At 44.3% G+C, this 15,526-nt stretch overlaps 1 protein-coding gene and 1 pseudogene across 1 annotated transcript; both read right to left on the reverse strand.

Moving 5' to 3' along the window:
• Positions 1-270: 270 nt before the first annotated feature.
• On the reverse strand, positions 271-9,178 carry LOC120063540 (kinesin-like protein kif7). Its single transcript, XM_039013902.1, has 13 exons — positions 9,061-9,178; positions 8,469-8,678; positions 6,855-7,610; positions 6,697-6,755; positions 6,466-6,534; positions 6,156-6,265; positions 2,892-3,012; positions 1,822-1,986; positions 1,456-1,671; positions 1,230-1,359; positions 1,139-1,188; positions 698-896; positions 271-584 (listed from the first exon to the last, which is right to left on the reverse strand). The coding sequence occupies exons 1-13, from the start codon at positions 9,176-9,178 to the stop codon at positions 271-273; spliced, it is 2,517 nt and encodes an 838-aa protein (XP_038869830.1).
• Positions 9,179-11,612: 2,434 nt separating this feature from the next.
• LOC120063542 lies at positions 11,613-14,471 on the reverse strand (annotated as a pseudogene).
• Positions 14,472-15,526: the final 1,055 nt, after the last annotated feature.

The following is a 15,526-nucleotide window of genomic DNA, read 5'->3' on the forward strand; positions in this document are numbered from 1 at the left end:
ACGCTGTTTCAACGTGGCTGCATGAGATGACTTAATGTGACTCCGTGCAGCTAATGGCAATGTCCAGCTTTAGGTATACTGTCGTGAGCCACTTTTGGATTTGACAGCTCTAACGTAGTTCCACCTCTTCCAAAACAACCGCTATGTGGATGTCGGCTAAAGCGGCTCTGATTGAAAAGAGCCCTTAGTTTCAACTAACCTGTTCTTCTAGATTAGTGTGGACGAAGGAAAGAAGTGGTCAGTGTGTGCTGGAGCCTCGTGGTCAGTGCTTCAGGGCACTACGATGGAGTCCTCCTGGAATGAGCCTCTGCTGGCCCTCAGGGTAGAGTGCCTCCTAGTGCTGCAGAAGGCAGAGGGTGAGATCTGCCTCAGCTCTCTATGGGACAGACGGACCGGGGCCAGCTCCACTCTGGGAATCTGCGGGCTGGGGCTGTCCAATGCTCCGTCGCTGGCCGCCTTCCTGCCCTGGGTCTGCAGGTCTGGAGCCTGGGGGCGGAGGGAGTCGGTGACTAGCTGTGACAGGTCTCTCTCCAGCTGCTGCAGCCTAGCCTGGACCGCTTGTCCACTGTCCCCTGAGCCACCCTCTACACACGAGGACAAAACGAGCAGTGAGAATACTGTAAAACAGACCAACACAACGAAGGGGCAGGAATACCCCACTCATAAACATTTATCACATTGACGCGTACAAATTGACCTTGGAGCTGCTGCATTAGTATCTGTATGTTGTGCTGGTGCTCGTGATGCTGCTCAGTGAGCCGGAGGTCTGTGTCCAGAGTGAGGCGCTGTAGAGCTGCCTCCATCTCCCTGGTCACCGCCTCCTGCTCTCCACTCTGCAGCTGCAGCTCCTCACAGTGCAGCTGCAGCCGCCGCTCCAACTCCCGCAGACACAGCACCTGGAGGGGCCAAGGCAACGCTTTCAACTATCCGCTCAGTTATTGACTGGTAGTTTAGCAGGAGGGTAATGGAAGGTTAGTAGTGCAGTGAACCATCTCTTTTATGTTTGCCTATGGAGAGCTTTTAAACCAGTCCCACTTCTGTCCCAAATCCTTTTCCAGTTTCAATTCTGCCCCAAACTCTTTTCGACCCCTTAATCTCAATCCCAGCCCCCCAGCCCAGTGTGTGTGTTGGGACTGACCTGGTTGAAGTATTTGACCAACAGTGCTGAGGCCTCTGGAAGTGACAGCTCTCTGTGCCCTCATGACGTCATTGTGGTCGTCTCCGTGGGCGGAGTTCCCCCGAGGTCCCCGACGTGTCCCCGAGGTCTCTCTGTCTCTCCTGGATGGAATAGTTCTTAAACTCTACTGCAGCATCCAGAGCCTCCAAGACCTCCTCCGACTGCAGCAGAGCATGCTCCTCCTATACACACACACACACCATGTATTTCCACATCAGCCCCCTGTAGTCAGAGTGACATCCAGGCTGAAGGAAAATAGGCAACGTTAAGGAGCTCACCTCTGGCATGAGCACCCTGCCGTCCCTCAGCTGCGTGTCCAGCGTGTCCCTCCTCCGATGCAGGCTCTCTCTCTCCTTCAGCAGCTCCTCCGCGGACACTCCACACAGCCCTGCTGCAGAGGAGGACAGTCGCCTCTCTACCCCTCCTCTCTCCTCAAGCTCCTCATCCAGATCTCCCAGACGGGCCGACACGCGCAGCAAGTCCTGACTCAGAGTCTGAGGAACACACGTGAACGTACGCACACGCACTTTCAATTGCAGATAACAACATTGGAATGCCGTAACTTACACACACACAAAATGTACGGTTCTTTTTTTTTTTCATACGTCAATACTTTGGATTTCTATGCCCCGCTCTGTGTTTACCTGGCTGGAACGAAGCCTCTTGATCTGCAGCTGGTTCCTCTCCTGGACACCGGCCTCTCGGTGCTGCAGCACCTCTTCTCTGCACCTCAGCTCCAGCTCCTGCAGGCCCCTCCTCCTATGCATTGCACGCTCCTCCTCGTGTTCCAGCCACACACGTCTCTCAGACTGCTGGGCATCGTACAGGGGCAAAACGAACACATCAACACGTCAAAACACACACACGGTTTGCTTATTTTTAACTATGTTGAATATCCAAATGAGATCTAAGGAATCACCATGACTGCATGGTGAACATTTCCATAACAAACTCATCCTGTGTGGCTGTATGTCCCGTGTGGCTCAGTTGGTAGAGCATGGCGCTTGCAACGCCAGGGTTGTGGGTTCGTTTCCCACGGGGGACCAGTACAAAAAAGTATGAATGTATGTACTTGTAAGTCGCTCTGGATAAGAGCGTCTGCTAAATGACTTAAATGTAATCCTGCAGGGATGGGCACCTCAAACCTGTGATCCTTTGCCAATGTAATGTGGCCACACTTTTAATTGTGGAACGTCATTCTACCTTTTCCTCTGATTCTTTAGAGTCTCCATTTTGAAAGACAGCCTTGTTGTCTGTCCTCGGGTCCTGCAACACAGGATGCTGTTTACAGGATGTATTCTCTTTAATGAAAGACAACAAAATGGCAGCCCCACCACTTGGTTTGCTATGAGGCTAAAGGATGCGACTGGAGAAATGTAACCACATTCACAGATGGGGCTATATGGATGCAAAGACTGACCGTCCGAAAGGTCAACAGGAGATCTGTATTAATGCTCCTTCAATACTCTATTAGTGCTGTATAAATGCTCTAGGAACACTCTGAGTGATGTATGAATGCTATATGAATACTCTGAGTGCTCTATGAATGCTCTATGAGGTCTGTATAAATGCTCTATGAGGTCTGTATAAATGCTCTATGAGGTCTGTATAAATGCTGTAGGAGGTCTGTATACATGCTCTATGAGTGTTTAATGCTCTATGAGTGTTTAATGCTCTATGAGTGTTCTTTGAATGCTATATTGTTAGCACTGACCTTGTTCTTGTGCAGATTACTGGAGCCACTGGTCTGCAGGCTAACCCTGCTCTGTGTCTCCGCCTTCTTTAGGCGCAGCAGGGTCACCGTCTGACTCCGCCTCTCTCTGCGCTCCTTGCACCTTACAGAAGGCACAGGCCGGTCTTGGCAATGAAACATAAATTACAGGAAATATTCCACCTAAGACTCATAGTGTAGTAAAAACTGTATTTACCTGTAGGGCGTTCTGACGGTTGAAGTAACTGGAGCCCGTCCTGAATCTGGTCCAAACTAGTATTTTGTGCCTGGTTCTGGCCAAAGCAGGCTGGATTCTGTCTGCTTGTCAATGTGCGGTTCATAGAGCGCCTGCAATATATCCATCTGATTAAAGAAGTAGTCTGTCTTGAGCAAGCAGAACAATTACATAGCTCTGAAGCAGGATGTTACAGTACTACAGTCTCGCTCACCTCAATCCCTTTCTCCCCCCTCCTCTTCCTCGTCTTCCCTCCTTTCCTTCAGTGTTTTTTGAGGGCAGAGGACCTCATCTCTCTTCTCTATCTGAGCCAGCAGCAGCTGACTGCGGGTCTTAAAGGCAGCCATCACCCTCTCCAACGAACAGGCCGGAGGACTAGTATGGATCTACATAAGAAACACACAAACAGAAACTCCATTGTTGCACACATACCGCCACACCGGCGGTCACGAGTCATGAAGGCAGTCAAATTACCATTTAGTCACAGTAATTAGGCTTCTCCAAACTCTGATGCTGCTGCTGGTCATTAGTGGCCTACAAAACTTGCTAACTGCCTGGTACTCAGCACTCTATTGTCCCTCTAATCACTCTGACATCAATGCAAATGTATTCTGAAATCTAAATCAAACACTTAATGAGACCCCATGAGCTCATGTTTCACAATATTTCTATAGGCTATGCAATTGAGAAAACAGAGTGATGGCCTCTAATAAAAAGAGGAGGATCCCATCAGCTTTCTATAGGCTAGACCTACTATATTTATTACTCAACTTAACTAATATTAAGCACATTGCTTCTCTTTACAACAGCAGTATAGCCTACCTGGCTGGCATGAAAATAAACCACGGAAAAAAGCATCCTCCCTTCGCTATTTAAGTGCATAGATGACATGTATTTTTTCCTGCTGCCCCTGTTTCGATACAGGTGCATGATAATGGTCCATTCTAAATCAAAACAAATGTCACACATATATTATTTAGTATATGTAAAGACGAGATTAAATCAAGAATAGTCTGATGGGTGACAATATTAGCCCATCACTTGTGAATTATACATTATCACTTGTGAATGATGGGCAGCGTAAGAAACAACTTTTTCAAATCATAGTCGCAACCCTCATGCAGCCTAGCCCATAGGCCTATCACAACTAAAGTGGCCAAATAACTTCTTAAAATGAAGCACATCAATCCGCTTTACAAGGGGTGTAGAGCCTAACTGGCAGATATAAGCAACGCGTGAGGTTCAAGTTTGGGGAACATAATTTTCACCATAAAAATGCACCTTTATAATAAAAGCATTACATGCATAATTGTATTTGCGGTCACTTTTGATAAGGGTGTGTTCCAGTAATGGAACAATCATGCTTATAGCCTACTGCCGTGTGCGCATTGCTGCCCTTATAATGTGAAGAAATAGCCTAATAGTTATTCACCATTTTAAGCTAAACGTTCTGATCTGTTGCGACAGCCACATTGCATAAAAAAGAGGTTTTGATACTAGCGGTTGTATTCATTTGGGATCTATCGCATCCCACAACTGTCCCAGACTATGTTTGGAATATTTATTTCTTGCACAGAATAGAAGAGGTCGACTTTTGTACTTTGGGGAATAGTAGACTGACATAGGCTAGTGTTATTGCTGTTCGTTAGGCCTTCTCATCTTGTTGGCTGATGAAAAGTAAATATGGTCAATTTTTTCAAATCCTCATTAGTCGCATCATGCAGCCTTATAATGTATTAAAAATCAAAACATATAGCCCAATGTTTGTAGAACAACTAAAGTTACATTAATAACTCTAAACTAAGCATATAGGAATACCTAATTCTTTGTTAACCGCTTAACACTGAATAGCCGAATGTGCGCACTCCCTCAAATCCTTTGGAGAAAATATTTATATTTTATTCAGCTTTGTTCAATTGTATTCTTCATACTATAAAACAATATAAAATAATGCCACGGAATTATAAGCAAATCTTGTCTGCTAAATGAACAAGTGTAGCCCACAGCCATTTGGCATAGCCACATCAGAACAACTCAGAGTATACTGTACTATTATTTTCTTCTGAAATAGACTACATTTTCTTCATATCATGCTTCTTTAGACCTGTCTAAAATAAATAATACATTTATTGTGAAGGTGTAGGCTATATTACATGGATTTATTAGACTTTTTAAAATGGCTTGTAGGCTGTGTGTGGAAGCCAGGAGATGCTAAATGTGTTTATGTTAATTAACGGTCAATTACCGGAGACTGACAGTTATTTGCTTGACAATCACCGGCTGACAATATTTTGTGACCGCCACAGCCCTACACACACACACACACACACACACACACACACACACACACACACACACACACACACACACACGCTCTGGACACGTACCTTCTGTCGTGGAAAATCGGTTCAAACCATAACACTTACAAGAACTTGTAAATTCAAATAGACTTTTAATACTATGTATCACAAGCCGGAACGATCCGCGGATCCCACCCCTTCCCAGAGCACTGGTTCGCTCTTTATACACATCCACACACATGAGATCATTACATACATTAATTAAATTACTTCTCCTATGGTCATCTGCCACCATTATCCTTCATTTCAGGCTTCCTGCTTGTCTACGCCCAATAACGCCTGTATCCGCTCTTGATTAGATTATAATGGGGGCAGGACCCCCTTGTCCCCTAAAATTAATATATGTCTATCTTGCCCTAAGCACTTATGGCCTTTACCCTAAGCACTTATGGCTGTTCCTGTCAATTTTATCTTCATAATGGTGTCCTGCTTTTTCCATACATGCACTTTAAAGCACGTATGACTTTGGCCATCTGCTAATCTTTGGTTTCCTGTATTTACCAGAATGGCAAATGCACTCACGTCTGCCTTCTTCTCCTATTTTCTAGTGTACACCTGTCTATTGTTTAATAGTGTGATATCTACCTACATATGTATCAATTACTCCTACACTTCCTCGTACAACCATGGCCTTGGCTGATCATGGGAACACTGTGAGGTCTCCTCGCTGACTTCCCAGAAGCCCCAGTGTCCAGCGAGGGTCTAAAGGATCCCATCCTGAAGGTCAGGAGGTCACCACAGAGACGATCTATCAACAGCTGCTGTTCCACCAGCTGCTCCTTCTGCACGCCCAACCAACGGAAAAAACATCAGTCATCAACCACTGTAGAAATGCCCCATTCAATCTTTGTATCTCAATTTCTCGCTATCCTCTTTCTCTCTTTACCTGAATGCGTCTGTGCTCCCTCTCCTCCTGTCAGGACTGGAGGTGTGTCTGTTTCTCCTGTAGCAGTGTCTGCTTCTCCTGTAGCAGTGTCTGCACCTGCCTCTGCACCTGCTCCAGCTCAGATTCCCTCAGGTCAAACACCTGCTTGTCTATAGCCAGAGTATCCTGATGGAAGGAGGGAGATTGGGAGAGAGACTGAGTAAAATAGAGTTGGGGGGGGAGAAAAAGAGAGACAAATACAATTTATACCTATGTTTAGAATATCATTTGTAAACAGATTATATTGAGCAAACAAAGCTGAGAAACAGAGCCCACTATACACACTACCTGGCAGTTCTTGAGCTCACGTCTGAGCTGGAGGATGGTGATCTGTTGAGACTCATCCCCTGCACCCCCCACAGGTTGTTTATAGTCAGTGTGGCCAGAGTGGCTAAGCTCCCTGTGTCTCTCCAGCCATTCCTGCAAACGCTGCTACAGAGCAGGACTCCGGGTGGAACTCTGGAAGGCAGCATCCTGTGCAAGGCAGCAGTACTGGGACTCCTCCACTAGAGCCGCCCCCCTGTCATCACGCTCCTCCTGAGTGGCCTGTTTGGTGCTGTCACTCAAAGCAATCCCTCTCCCTGTCTTATCCTTCTCTCTCAGTGCCTTTCTCAGAGTCTGGACCTCCTGCTCCAGCTCCCCCACATGAGCCTCTCCAGGCTGCCAGCCCGGACACGCCCTGGCAGGACACAACGCAGGCTGGTTCTTCACGTAGCGTGCCCGTGAGGCAAACTGAAGCACACTCAGCGTCTCTGCGACACTGTGGTGGGAAGGGCTGACGCAGGCCACCATCAGTGTGTGGGCGGAGCCGCCCAGTGAGTCCCGGAGGATGCGCGTGATCTTGGCGTCACGGTACGGCACATGGTTGTGGCGGCGATGGGGGTTGGAGAGTGCGCGGATGACATTGCCCAATGCCAGCAGGCCGGTGTTGATGTGGACGGACTCTTTGAGGCGCAGGCCTGTGTTCCCGGTGCGTGCAGCCCGCTCTGACCCAGACAGATCCACCAGGTGGAGTTTAGAGGAGCGGAGGGAGCCATTGTCGTGGTGATGCTGCATTAGCTGTAGGGTAACGATAGCGTGAGAGCGGCTGGAGCACTCGTTCATCTGAGTGGGGCCAGTGTGCCTCAGGGCATTGCCAGCCTCCAGGACGCTCAGCAACTCCTCAGCGGAGGTAATCACAGTTTCTCTTGCCACAACTACCACTGAAACAAACCCACACACTACAGTCAGATTCCATACAGTGCATTCGGAAAGTATTCAGACCCCTTGACTTTTCCCCCATTTGTTACATTACAGCCTTATTCTAAAAATGATTAAATTGTTTTTTCCCCTCATCAATCTACACACAATACCCCATAATGACAAAGCAAAAACAGGTTTTTAGAAATGTTTTTTCTTTGTCATTCATTATGGGGTATTGTCTGTAGATTGATGAGGGGGGGAAATTCTTTAATCAATTTTAGAATAAGGCTGTAAAGTAACAAAATGTGGAAAAGTCAAGGGGTCTGAATACTTTCCGAATGCACTGTACTTCCATTCATTTTTTCAACTGGTACCGGGGGGACCTTCAGACGAGTCCTGTGAGGCCTGTGGGCGTCCTAGAGCAAAGCATGTGTGTGAGAGTCTCACCTTTGTACAGAGGGGTCATATTAGTGTTTAGCCCTAACAGTTCGGACACTACAGACAGAAGATGTCAGATTGGTTGTACCGACTTCAGACGAGTCTCCTGACACTTGTGGAGGGCGTAGAGGAAACCGGAGAACACCCTCGTGTTCTTGAGAGTCTCATCTTTCCATAGTTTGTAGGCCAAACCGTTCGGATGATACAGATGATTTTGTGAGAAGACCGATTTTCGGGATGTCTTATGGTCTGACAAACCACGCTCTAGCTCTGTCACCTTTCACCAGAGATGCGGAAGTACGACATAGGCAGATGCAGTGGATTGAGACACATCCCATGCAAACTGACAGATTTTTATGGGGCGCGGACATCGGCCTTAGGGGGTTAAACACACACACTTGACACGTCACACACACCCTAGCACAGACAGAGTGAGTAACCAGTGTTGCCCCTGTCATCCTCTCTGATGTGCAGCTCCTTGTTTCCAGTCTGGACCTCCAGCAGGTCCCTGAGCTCCTCCTGGTACAGTTCCATGTAGGACACTCTAACGTCTACCGCAGCCCTGGCATCCACAGCCCTCCTCTCCACCAGGAGCACAAACAGATCTGCTGCAACCCGACCAATGATCCCACTCTCCTCCGGCAGAGATGCTAACAAGGGTACAAGTACAGAGAGAGAGAGCAACTTCCTTGGTGAAAACACAAAAGCAGAGTTGTCTGATGATAATATAATCGTATAATTGTATAATCATAAAATTCTCTGCATTTGCCTCAAATGACAGTTCAGGGTAGAATCATAGTAGATAGATTATTCAAGGATTCATGTCAGAACATCATCATCCCTCAATGCACTTGGCGTCTGCATGATGTCAAAGAGTACAATTGGGCTCACACTTTTAAAGGCCCAGTGACGTCAAAACTAGATTTTACCTATGTTTTATATATATTTCCACACTATGATGTTGGAATAATACTGTGAAATCGTGAAAATAATGACAATGCCCTTTTAGTGTAAGAGCTGTTTGAAAAGCACCTGAAATCTCTGCCTGTTTTGTATGGATGGAGTTTAAGCCTTCCATGGTGACATCAACCACATTTTCAGGTTCCCCCTCCCACTCAGACCCCTCCATTATCTTATCGTCCATCTCCATTGTTGTTACTTGTAGTCTGACTACTTTTGTTGTCTACCTCTAGTTGCCATGGATTTCACCGATAAATCAAGGAAAGCTCGTGCTTTTCTATCCAAGAAAAGAGATTCGCTGTAAAAGACACATTCTGATGCTACAGCGCCGCCTTACGGCATGGTTATGCCACTGCAGGCAAATTCTAAGGAATCAAATACACAATTCAGACACCGGTATTACCAATAGAAAATATAAGGCAACCCCCTTCCAAACAGCCATTATTTTAATAGTTTCTTGCAGGTATACCCCTTTTATACATATCAGTGGGTAACTGGCAAATTAGGAGGTGTTGTTAAACCATGGGGTCTGTTTGCAAATTAGGAAGGTATTAAAGGTCCAGTGCAGTCAAAAACGTGGCTTCCTGTGTTTTATATATATTTCCACACTATGAGGTTGTAATAATACTGTGAAATTGTGAAAATTATAATAATGCCTTTTTAGTGTAGGAGCTGTTTTAAAAGACCGTCTGAAATTTCAGCCTGTTTTGGTGGGATGGTGTTTGGCCTGCCTGGTGACATCCCCAAGCAATAAATTAGTTAATAGACCTAATAAGAAAAAGTTCCAAACCTCTCTGTCAATAACAGCTCATTTTCATTTTCCCCCTCGCCACTCAGACCACTGCCAGACAGTCATATAAAAATTCTTGCTTGAGAAATTGCTCTTGCTAAGAAGCAATTTTTTTTCTTATGACGATTTGTTTGAAAAGAATCACAGTAAGGTGTTACCCAGAAATGATTTGATATTCAGATAAAAACGGCTGCATTGGGCCTTTAAACAATGAGACGATTCACAGACCCGATACCTGTATTTTGGTTGCAGGGTCTGTGAAATTGCAGGAATCATGACTAGGTCTTTCGTACCCATTTCAGACAGAAGATGTGGTATATTACCTGTAAAAAATATAAGGCCATGTTTACAGTGCTTTCAGAAAGTATTCATACCCCTTGACTTATTTCACATTTTGTTGCGTTACAAACAGAATTCAAAATTGATAAAATGTTATTTTTTTAATCTCACCCATTTACACACAATACCCCATAATGACTAGGTGAAAACATGTTTTTTTGTGTGTGTGCAAATTTATTGAAAATTAAATACAGAAATATCTAATTTACATAAGTATGCTATTTACACCCCTGACTCAATCAAAACTTTGCAGAAGCACCTTTGGCAGCGATTACAGCTGTGAGTCTTTCTAGGTAAGTCTCTAAGAGTTTTGCACACCTGGATTTTGCAACATTTGCCCATTCTTTTCCAAATTCTTCAAGCTCTGTAAAGTTCGCTGTTGAATGAATTCAATTTTTTATTTATTTAACTAGGCAAGCCAGTTAACAACAAATTATTATTTAAAATGACGGCCTACCCCGGCCAAACCCGGACGACGCTGGGCCAATTGTGTGCCGCCCTATGGGACTCCCAATCACAGCCGGATGTGATACAGCCTGGAATCAAACCAGGGACTGTAATGACGCCTCTTGCACTGAGATGCAGTGCCTTAGACCACTGCGCCACTCGGGAGCCCAGTCATTGTTAGACAATCATTTTCAGGTCTTGTGATTTAAGTCAAAACTGTGTCCTGCTTTAAATGAAGTGCAGCTTATAAAGCCTTCATAAACACTACATGTGTTACAAATCATCTACAACCGTATGTCATGCTTTATAAAAGGTTAATAAATGTGGCATAACTGTGTGCCTTAACCACCAATATCAAACGTGACAAAACCCACTATGTCAAATAAAAAAGGAAAGGAAAGGGAAAGGGGGATACCTAGTCAGTTGTACAACTGAATGACTTCAACTGAAATAAGACATAAACCTGTGCTTTGTAAAGGGTGACATAAGCACCCCTTAATAAAGGCCTTATAAATCACATTAAATTGAGGCTTCACAAAGCATTTATAACCCTGTCATGCATCTTGGTATTCCCAGGATCTACCAAACGTAAAAATGTATTCACACATGACTGTAAGTCGCTTTGGTTCAAAGTGTCTGCTAAATTGTATATATATTATATTACTCTAAATGGATGGCCCAACGTAGGATGGCCAACCTCTTTTCCTCTTGGGTGCATAGTCAATATTGGACCTGACCTCAACCTTGCCCAAAATGCACACCCCTACCCACCAACCACGCAGCTAGTCATGACACACACTCTAAAGTGCAGTCATGCACAGCAAAAAAACGTTAGTAGGGCCTTTTATATTCGGTATTTTTTCTTCAAAATTCCGTTTTCTCTTTTGTTTTTACATTATTCGGATTTCTCCCATTTGTTGTATTTTTCACACTTTTTTCACACTTTTTTTTACAGGAAAACAACTACATTTAGATTGTCTGCTGTTTCTCTGTGTGGGTCTGTGTCAGAGATAAAGAGTTGATATTGCAGCTTTGGCCATCTCGCTCTTCAACCAGACTCCACAGGTGCACCTTGATCCTCCCACACACCAGATAGAGCAGACACAAATCTCCACCTTTCTACTGTCGCCTGAGCTGAGCAACTCACCTGAGAGAAGAAGGTCAAAAGAGGTTCACGTACACATAGTACATGCACGCATAACAGGGGGAAAATACTTACCGTTCTTTAATGTCTCTGTCAGGGTGTCTGAGTAGTGACGTGCCCCCAGGTGGACTAGGGCCTGTTGTACGCTGTAGTCAGCAGAGTAGCCTCCTCTCCCCTAGCCTCCATGATAACCAGAAAATCCCCCACAAAGGAAGTTGCTACCACTATTTCAACATAATTTCCTGTCCTAGAGAGAACATGCACGTTTAGGTTCTGTTGTGTATTGATGTGACTTAGTGAGATAGGATGTCACCACGTCAGTAAAGGAATGTGAGGGGTTACACGGACCGTGATGGAGTAAAGACATGTTGAAGTTTACCTCTGAGTCTGGTTGATTTCATTCAATATAATATCTTAACTTAGCACGAGTTGTAAGTATAAGATTGAACAGGTTCCACCTCCAAATGACGAAGGCTACTTATACAAATTCACAAATTGAGTGTGGGAATGTCCATGTGAAGTTGATAAACATCAACAAATAGGGCACTGACAGCTGTAAGTGTAGCTAGCTAGCATGCTAACCTTATCTAGCCAGCTAATCTTATCTGTTGCTTGTTTTGTTAACTACACCATATTCAAAAAATTAGCCAGCTGACTCTCTGGCTGTTTCTGGAGCTGGATTTGTCATAAGCATTAATTTAGGGAAAACTTCACAACAGATGGAAATTACTGGCCTATCTTTGACCTTGCCATCTATTGTTATCTCAAGTTTTGGCATCTTCCATAAATTGCGGCTGTGAATCCACCATATAAATAGTTAGAAAGAATAAGTTGACGCTCCAGTAATATGGATAACAATTGAAAGATGGCTGATATGAGTTTTTCTACATTGTCTTGGACACGGTGCAACCTTCGATAGGTAGGCTGCTGGCAAAGCCAAGTTAGCCCATGCTTATGGTTCTCACAGGGGAAGTGAAATGATAAGCTACTGTTACGTACGTCGATGGAAGGATCGGACCAAGGTGCAGCGTGGTAGGCGTACATTTTCATTTATTAAACGTAACGTCTAGTAGGGCTAAACAGCACAGTACCAAAAACAAGATCCCACAAACTACAGGTGGAAAAAGGCTGCCTAAGTATGATCCCCAATCAGAGACAACGATAGACAGCTGCCTCTGATTGGGAACCATACCCGGCCAACAAAGAAATAGAAAATAGATTGCCCACCCTCGTCACACCCTGTTGACTCGCCCAGGAATGCCAATGCCATCCTCCTCTCTTTCATGACTCTTTCATACAGTACACGCTTTTAGTTTTTGTTGTCCTAGTCTACCTGGCTGAAATGCTGCTCGCTAGCCTAACTTCCTTTCATGAGCAACGATGCGCCAGGCCAGCTAGTTATTAGCCTACTACATCTAGCTACATATTGAACTTTCATCTTCTCAGGCCAGGGGCACAACAATGTATGAATTTATGGTTAGATCAGAATCGCCGTTATAATCATTTGATAGTACAGAGAACTAAGTAAAACCACAAGTCTAAATCCCTATCTCTATCCATGGCTAATTCAGGAAAGGGACCATTTTAGCTAGCTAGCCAGCCACCGGAGGACAACGACATAACGAGATGCAACAATTCCATTTTTTTCTGTAAATTACGTTTGGCTTGTGATTGGTGTGAAGCCAAATCCAAACTGGCTTCCCTTAACACTTTTTTTGGTGCGCCAAGACCATTCACAGTTGAGTGAATGCTGATCGGCTATTATGTCATACGATTTTTGACCAGACAGCATCAGATAGATGGCCTACACATACTGAGACAGAGCGGTGCTTTTTCGCTCGCTCGTATGCTTTCTCCGGTGAGATATATTCAGCCTCTTGCGAATTGAAGGAAAATGATGAAACACAGAGAGACAAAATAAAATGTTTAAATTTTTTCTTGGTACATTTTTGGGGGAAGCCTGGCTTCCCTTGACATCCATGAATACACGCCACTGGTTGTGTGTATGACCTTGTATGTAGCATCGTCCTTGTATGAGGGCAGCTTGTCTACGATGAGCTCCACCATCTTCTAGGAGTTGTTACTGGCTGGGCTTATGAAGCTCCGGAAGCTTCGTCTGTGCTGCAGGAGCACGTGCTGGACCCCTCTGTGAGGACCTGGTGACGCTACTCCAGCATGAGCATAGGTGTGTTGCTATCAGAGCGCAAGACAAGGCCCAACTCCTCAACACTCATCTGGAAGAAATAGGAAGGCTTTATATTGGGAACATCTATAGAAGACATGGCATCTTGATTAGCTGCATTCAGATGGATGATAGGTCATTGGAAATGTTACTGCAAAATGTGTTGAGACTGAACCGTCTTAGGACAGGCAAGAAGAGTGTAATTTACTTCCAAGGTTTGATCATGCCTGCCTTTGCAAACGAAAGTAGTGTAAAGCTAAAGATACTGAACATTGCATGTACAAGCAAACAGAACAGAGCACTCTGTGTATGGGAGAACATGCAATCCCACATGGAACAAAGAGGTGTAACGCTCACCCTCTTTCATTGCTCTGGTGATGGCAGCATAGAGAGTCATGTAACCACGGTAGGTAGTCCCACGGTAGGTCACCTCACACTGCTGGTCCTCAAGCTTGGGTCAGAAAGTTCATCATGTCAACGACAAGCACCCAGTTAAGGGAGTGGTCGGAGGTTGGGGAGGGAGCCAGGGGGTTGGCCTTCTACCATCCACTGGCTGTGAGCTCCTCGCTCTTCCGCAGGGGTTAAAGCAGGGACTTTGTATTTGCAATGCTGATGGTCATATGAGAATTGTACGAGAAGGAAATTCAACTTTTGTGTGTGCAGCTAGCTTGCACGGTGTAGCTAGCTAGCTATAGAGGGCAGGTATTCCTCACGTGTCCTGAGGGATGCTGCTCTGTGATGGGCAGCTATAATACTATTACGGTACATATATGAGTTATCAAATGAAGTTGTTGTCAAGTACAGTTTTATTGACGTTTATAGACATTAAAAGGTTCAAGGACCATTTACAGTGCCTTCAGAATGTATTATTAATACCCCTTGACTTATTCCACGTTTTGTTGTGTAACATACTTTTTTTCTCACGCATCTAAACACAATAACCTATAATGACATAGTGAAAACATGTTTAAAGAAATTGTAGCATTTTTATTTATTTACATGCATACCAGTAAAAAATGTGTACACATCTAACTTTTGAACACGCCTAATATTTTTATCAAATATAACATATTTTGATTTGTTAAAATATTTTGATTTGTTTAACACTTTTTTGGTTACTACATGATTCCATATATGTTATTTCATAGTATTGATGTCTTCGCTATTATTCTACAATGTAGAAAATAGTAAAAATAAAAACCCTGGAATGAGTAGGTGTGTCCAAACTTTTGACTGATACTGTAAGTATTCACACCCCTTTTCTATTACACTCCAAATTGATCTCAGGTGTGTCCAATTTCCTTCGATCATCCTTGAGATGTCACTACAACTTTTTCAATTCAATTGGTTAGGACATCTACTTTGTGCATGACACAAGTCATTTTCCCAACAATTGTTTACAAATAGATTATTTAACTTATAATTCACTGTATCACAATTCCAGTGGGTCAGAAAAGTACATACACTAAGTTGACTGTGCCTTTAAACAGCTTGGAAAATTCCAGAAAATTATGTCATGGCTTTAGAAGCTTCTGATAGGCTAATTGACATCATTTGAGTCAATTGGAGGTGTACCTGTGGATGTATTTCAAGGTCTACCTTCAAACTCAGTGCCTCTTTGGTTGAAATCATGGGA

Source organism: Salvelinus namaycush, chromosome 18, assembly GCF_016432855.1.
Source record: "Salvelinus namaycush isolate Seneca chromosome 18, SaNama_1.0, whole genome shotgun sequence".
In the NCBI taxonomy this organism is placed as follows: Eukaryota; Metazoa; Chordata; class Actinopteri; order Salmoniformes; family Salmonidae; genus Salvelinus; species Salvelinus namaycush.

Bases quoted from the DNA above. Each gene is read 5' to 3' on its own strand.
- LOC120063540 (XM_039013902.1), bottom strand. From the start codon at position 9,178: ATGGAGATGGACGATAAGATAATGGAGGGGTCTGAGTGGGAGGGGGAA. The intron at 8,679-9,060 runs GTGCTTTTCAAA...TACCCTTGTTAG, and splicing joins AAAACAGGCAGAGATTTCAG to CATCTCTGCCGGAGGAGAGT. The intron at 1,987-2,891 runs GTCAGTGCTAAC...GATGCCCAGCAG, and splicing joins GTAATCTGCACAAGAACAAG to TCTGAGAGACGTGTGTGGCT.